This window comes from Nestor notabilis, unplaced genomic scaffold (assembly GCF_000696875.1).
Source record: "Nestor notabilis isolate BGI_N333 unplaced genomic scaffold, ASM69687v1 scaffold30937, whole genome shotgun sequence".
Classification (NCBI taxonomy): Eukaryota; Metazoa; Chordata; class Aves; order Psittaciformes; family Psittacidae; genus Nestor; species Nestor notabilis.
The window spans coordinates 13,889-20,462 of NW_009937405.1; the positions used below are offsets into that span (position 1 = coordinate 13,889).

Sequence of the window (6,574 nt, forward strand, 5' to 3'; positions counted from 1 at the left end):
AGGGGTGTGTGTGTGTGTTAGGAACAGGTTGTTCCTGTCTGAAATGTTTAAACAACAAAAGCCCCACCTTTTACCCTGACCAAGGGAAGTGGTGATAAAGATATCCTTAAGACTCTTGTAAAATGAGAAAACGGCCCTAGACTGTCATTTTGGAGCTGGTAACAAAGGGAGCTTCTAACTTGTAAAGATAGCCAGTAGGCTGTTAATCACATGAAGCGGTAGTCTCTGTCACCAGTAAAACTCCGGTGAAGGCAAACCAGATTTGCAGTGGCTTTAGAGGAAAACAGGTGGTTAGTATATCTTGACTGTTCTCTCTTCTGCCTTTGACTTGGCTTTGGTGTTCAAAGGGTGAAACCTCTTCACCACCAACTACTGAAAGGCAGGACTTCCAAAATTCTCAGTCCTTCAGGCAAGTGCAGGACTCTGGGGAACCCATTTGTAATTATGGAAAAAGTATTCCTATTAGGAACTCACATAAGGAGTTTCTGATAAACTTTGACCGTTAAGTTCGTTTGGTCCCCTGAGACCTGTACTTAGTGATGAATAATTTAATAGTTCTTTAATTTAAAAATTTTACACTTGTGAACTTATATGAAGACTGAAGGTAAAATGTGTTATTTTTGCTATCATTACGGTTTATTTAGCAGTGTTCTTAAAAACAGCATAAGGAAGACTGTCCCTGATGTCTTGTGTATTTCTGACAACCTAGACCTGTGTTGAAAGATGTGATTAAATGTTTTCAACCTTTTTTTTTTTAATTGATCTGTTAATCTAAGATTTCTTAACTACAGTACTAAAAATCTAATGATAACCTGTGTATTCTGTAGGTCAAATTATAATGACTGGGTTAAGCAATATGAAACACTAGCAGAGATGATTGTACCACGTTCCAGCAAGTAAGTAGTTAAATGCTAAATCTCATATTTGCATGTGCTGTGTTTTACAGGTGATGTTTAACTGTAGTGACTTTGAATTTTCAAAATTAGTCAAAAACTTGACGAATGTCTAGCTTTGTAGCTTTGTCTGATCAAGCTTCTTATGTTGTAGTAGAGTTAAAAATCAAAGGAACTCTAGGGTTAAAACAAATTACCAAACTAACTTATGTGGGAAGAGTAAAAGAATTGAAAAGTTAATCTAGTTCAGATCAGGTACATTCAGCTTCAAGCTAGTGCATGGTGGGGTTTAGCAATAAATACTAGCCACTAGCCTGTAAGCTTTATGCCTGTATTCAGAGGACTTGAAACAAGTTACATATACTCTTTGAAAGAATGAAGAACTGGAAGTGTGGATGGTTTTCTTGTGTGCAAAGAAAAGGAACTTGTCTCTTTCAAGCTAACGAAGGTCTTTGGTACCAAGCTGGTGCTTGCTGGCTCTGAAGACTGAGGCCAAGATTTGGTAGGACTGTGAAGCCACTTCTGCAAGCTTGTAACCACATTGAAAGTAAAGTCAACATGTAGCACAAAGCATTGATATGTGGTTAATTTTAACTGACAGAGTGGTTTTGATAAGGCAGATTGGATGTTGCCAGTTCTATGCTTCTTACAAAATCTGACCTTGCTCTTGCTAACTTTGCATTTGAGTTGGATCAGCTTACGCCTAGTGGGAGATCTGCTGATGATTCTTGTTTAATTACTGGGAAATCATGACCTAGGGATAGCTTAAAAAGAGATGACTGTTTATTAAAGACAGTATGGCATTGGGGGACAGCCTAAATCTTTTCAAACCTAAATCTCTTCTCAAAATAAGCAGTATTGTCTTGAGCCATAAAATAGTAAACCTAAGGATTGTCTTTACAGCCTAAGAAACACTTTTTTTTCTTAAAAAACCTGTGTCTCTTTAATTTGTGTGCTTTTATATTTTAAATCAATTTCATTTTTCTTTAAAACATGCATTTCTGTCAATTCTGTAGTTCAAACTTTTCAGTACTAAACCAGCTTTAGTTCCTTTTTCTGTAAAACCATTTTAATTTGAACAAATATCCAGGCATGTATGAAGTGTTTGAGTGGTGAAGTCTCTGAACGTGAAAAGGAAACTGCCGTTCTTTACTAAGGGAGTAATTAAGAGTGGTTGCTAAAGTTTCAGTTACTTTCTGTATAAGTATTTAATTTGGGAGCTAATCCTGTATCATTATCTACAGTTATGTTCTTGCCTAGTAGCAATAAGTACAACTTAAGCTACTGTATATCAGATTTGTGGTGACCTGAATCTTATTAATTCTGACGCTTTTTTTCTTTTTCTCCTGTGAAGTGTACTCTTTGAAGATCAAGATAGTTACCTTTGTAACGTCACCTTGTTCAGGAAGGCAGTGGATGACTTCAAGCATAAAGCCAGAGAATACAAGTAAGGCTTATTTTGTGTGTTCTGTCTTTCATCTTTGAAAGATCTCTAGATAGCCACTTTTGATTTTGTTCACTTCCAAATGCAGATTTATGGTCCGTGACTTCCAGTATAATGAAGAAGAGATGAAAGCAGATAAAGAAGAAATGAATAGACTGTCAACTGACAAGAAAAAGCAGTTTGTAAGTCTGTAAACTAGTCATTATAGAAACATGGGACATCTAAGACTTGTTATTGCTACATAACAACTTCATGAACTTGAGATTCTGAGAAAGCATTGCTCAACATGACATGACATAGTCAGCCTGCTGCCCAGCTAATCTGCCCAGGGATAACTGAGTTTCCTGTGACAGAAATGCTTCTCTCTGCATTGAACCCAATGCTGATATTGCAGCTGATTATATATGAAGTTTGAAAATGGACACGTATTTGAGTGAAATAATTAGATATTACTGAAATAGTCCATAATATAGTTAAGCCGTGGCAGCTGAGATTGTGTACTGAAAAGATACTGGAAGTCTCATTTAATTTCTTGTAGTATCAAAACACCCTTGATCCATTATGTCATAGTGAACTCTGCCTTTAAGTTGTCTTTATTATCATGGTACAGATGTTGAGTATCTGCTCAAATATGATTAATGGGTTTAATGTTTTTCTGGAGTTTGAGTAAAAATTTTTTTCCTCTTCCCTTTCACAGGGGCCTCTGGTTCGGTGGCTGAAAGTTAATTTCAGTGAAGCTTTCATTGCGTGGATTCATGTGAAAGCACTGCGAGTTTTTGTTGAATCTGTTTTAAGGTAATGAGGCAGACCTGAATAGTGTGTTTCTTCCTAGACTTTGTAAGAATTTACATCTAGCTTGGGTTTACTAAACTGTGTATGAATGCCACTTTTCCAGAAAGGAGGAAACAAGAAGTTGGGCAGTAAAAATAGCTGATGGCAATAGCTGTTGTTGACAGTTGTAGAATATTTGAATAGATAATAGTGTATCTTGCCTCTTTCCACCAGTGCTTTAGGAATTACAGGTACTCTGTAAGTTGCAGCAAAGCATTTCTGCTGATTCGTAGCTTGCTTTATGACCTGCTTTTGTAGAGAGCTTACTATATCTTCTATTTAAGTGGGAAATGGGAGTAGTTCAAAATAAAAGCATTTGGGCTTTGAGTAATATAGCTTGACATCTTGAAATGTATGCTTTTTCTTTAATACATGCCTTTTGAAGAGTTTTGTAGTCTAAACTAAACCATTCAATACTCTAACTACAAAATTTCTCTTTTTTATAATTTTATTTCATACCTATCCAGAACTATAATTACTAAGTTAAGAGCTGTATTTGTTCTGTAGAAGGAAGGACCTGGATGCTTATTAGAGTTGAAAGGACTTCTGCCTTGATCAGAACATGGAAAGGGTGTTTTTTTAGCCTTTTTAATAAGTTATCATAACGGAGACAACCAGAGAAGAAAAAGAAAAAAAAAATCAACTCACATTAAATTGCATTCTAGTCTGTTTCATAACTGCTACGGGCTAAATTCTGAAGACAAACTTGAGTAAGGAAGAAAGCTGAACTTGATTTGTATATTGGCATATGTTTCCACATATTTAGAAAGTCAGATTGAGTAGAGACTAGATTCTCCTCGTAGTGACATAAGCAAAGCCTTGCAAGTAACCTAATTGGAATGTTCAAATATTGGTTCAAGACTTCAGGTAACTGTGAGAATTGTGCTAAGGACTCAAGGATTTAATATGATTTTAAAAGCATTTAGGCTTCTGGTTTTGTTATTTTAAAGTTTAAAGACAATTCTATTTTATTGATACCTTATGAACTGTAGGGACAGAATGGTCTGGCAAAAATGAAAATGAGCAGAATTTCCTCTCCAGCAATACGTTTCTTTCTCAAAATAAAATAAAATTCTGTTTTGAAAGACTAAAGAAGGCTTATTTCAGCATTTTCATAGTTTTCTGCTTGACCTCCTCAGGTATGGTTTGCCAGTTAACTTCCAGGCAATGCTGCTTCAGCCTAATAAGAAAACAATGAAGAAACTGAGGGAGGTTTTGTATGACTTATACAAGCACCTTGACAGCAGTGCAGCAGCTATCATTGATGTAAGTATTTTTGTAACTTCTGCTCCCCTTCAATATTAAGTTTAATGTGTTTAAACAGAAAAGTTCTATTTGCTTTATTAAAAAGTTACACCTCTCCATACATTGTCTCTCAGTACAGAAAATTCTGTCTTTATAAAAATGCCACTTCTGTTCTACATTTTTGCAAAGCAGATGGTATTTCATGTTGCAACCAATGCATTTGACGAGCTGCCTGGTATAGAAGTCTCATGTAATTTCTTCTTACTGCATTTTTCCCTACTACTGATGGAAAGATATCTTACAGACTCTCCATACCTATTCATATCCTCAAAGAATTCAAACAAAGTCAGCTTTTATCTGAAACGAGGCTTAAGGAACTTAGACACGTTTCATATCTCTCTTTTTTTTTTTTTTTTGAACCCAGAAGGAATACATAAATTATCCACAGTCTATGGTAACAGTGGCCTTTAAAAAGAAATAGAAATAGCTTCAGTATTGGTTCTATTGCTGTCTTTGATTATAAGTTAACACAACTGTCCTTCTCTGCTGAAGGAAACTGAACAGATCTCAGCACATCTCAGGATGGCGTCATCCTTTCCATCTGTAGAGGTTTCATAGTGTTTAAAACTGCATTGCTGGGAGGCTTAATCTACTGATTTGTTTTGTGTTGAAATGCAGTGCTTTTCATAGTTAAAAATTAACTAAAAAAGAGACCACACAACAAGTTTAGCTGAATTTAAAAAGACTTAAAATAATCTTTCTTAATGTTGTATTTAATGTATATTAATGTATATGTAATGTTTTTCCAAAGTGTTTCCAGGCCTTTTTGGGAAAGGTGATGTGAGACAATTAAGGTGGAAATTAAAGATGCTGAACTTCGTGTAACTTCATGGATCATTCAGCACCTTGTATTATTCTTTCCATAAACTGTCTCTGAGTTTAGAAGAATTTAGAACAATTGCAGTATTTTTCCTTCCATTTAGTGGTGGTGAGTTTGCTGTAGGAATAGAGATGAAATATTGATACAAAACTACTTAGATTTTGAAAAAGCGCTTTTATTTCACTTTGAAAAATACTGTTAGTCATTTGTCAAACTTTTAACTTCAATGCTTAAACAGTCACTTGAACATGGAAATTTAAGCTTGAAGTCTTGCTTGGCCTATTTGCTGCTAAAACATACGAATGTTTCACCTACTTCTGAATTAGGAGTCTGCCTTGTAAGAGAATAACTGGTTTCAAAACTTTATTTGCAGGCATCTATGGATATTCCAGGCTTAAACCTCAGTCAGCAGGAGTACTACCCATATGTGTACTACAAGATTGATTGTAATTTGCTGGAATTCAAGTAAAAGTTCCCTAACATGACAGTCTTCTCAGTGTTGGTGTAAACAAACAGAAGTGAGGTTCAAGTACAGTAATACTTTTAACACTCTGCTAATCATATGCTTGCTTCTTATGTTAGGTGAATTTAACACACAGTGGTCCATCTCTATAGACATTTTCTTTTTAAAGAACAGAGTAGGTAATCTGCTTTTAATCGATTATGTCTGTAAATGTATATTGAGAGAATTGAAGTATTTATAAACAGAGTGATTTATTTAAGGAAAAGCTCATTCCTCTTTCATATGGTGGTCTGTGTTAATTCCCTTTACCACTGTTTATAAAAATGTTTACATAATAGTGTAAATGTTCATGGCCATTATGTTCATTTGATTTAGCTGGTACAATTGTGTTAATGTTGTTGAACTGTGATGTAAAGTATGTAAAATTGGTATGAAATTGTGCTTTCTGAATGGTTTAAAATTACAACTGAAGCACTGTAAACACAGGGGAAAATAAACATACCTGTGCAAATGTGTCACTTTCTCATATCACATATAACTGTAGATACCTGTGTCTGAATGAAACAGTCTATTAAGTCTTAAAAGCAATGCTTCAGTCAAATGCAGTTATTTGTACAGAAATGCTCAAGTATGTTTGGCCACCAAACCTATGTATGAATATTTTCCAGGTTTATAACTTTGTGACTCTAAAGAAAATAAATGGAACGCTTATTGGAAAGGTAGCAGTAACCTGGGATGCTAGGCTGGCCTGGGATTTTTTTGATAATTCTTTGTTCTTGTCAATCAGTTGAAGCTTGGGACTACTGACTACTTTATGG

The 6,574-nt window shown here is 35.1% G+C and overlaps 1 protein-coding gene across 2 annotated transcripts in view; it reads left to right on the forward strand.

Moving 5' to 3' along the window:
- ATP6V1C1 (ATPase, H+ transporting, lysosomal 42kDa, V1 subunit C1) overlaps window positions 1-6,274 on the forward strand; it is a 15,795-nt gene extending 9,521 nt beyond the window's left edge. For both annotated transcript variants that reach the window (XM_010018824.1, XM_010018825.1), the window contains exons 7-12: window positions 828-896; window positions 2,248-2,340; window positions 2,426-2,519; window positions 3,035-3,132; window positions 4,308-4,434; window positions 5,667-6,274. In XM_010018824.1, the coding sequence (XP_010017126.1) occupies window positions 828-896; window positions 2,248-2,340; window positions 2,426-2,519; window positions 3,035-3,132; window positions 4,308-4,434; window positions 5,667-5,762 (577 nt within the window). In that variant the 3' untranslated portion in view covers window positions 5,763-6,274. The remainder of the gene's footprint in view (window positions 1-827; window positions 897-2,247; window positions 2,341-2,425; window positions 2,520-3,034; window positions 3,133-4,307; window positions 4,435-5,666) is intronic.
- Window positions 6,275-6,574: the final 300 nt, after the last annotated feature.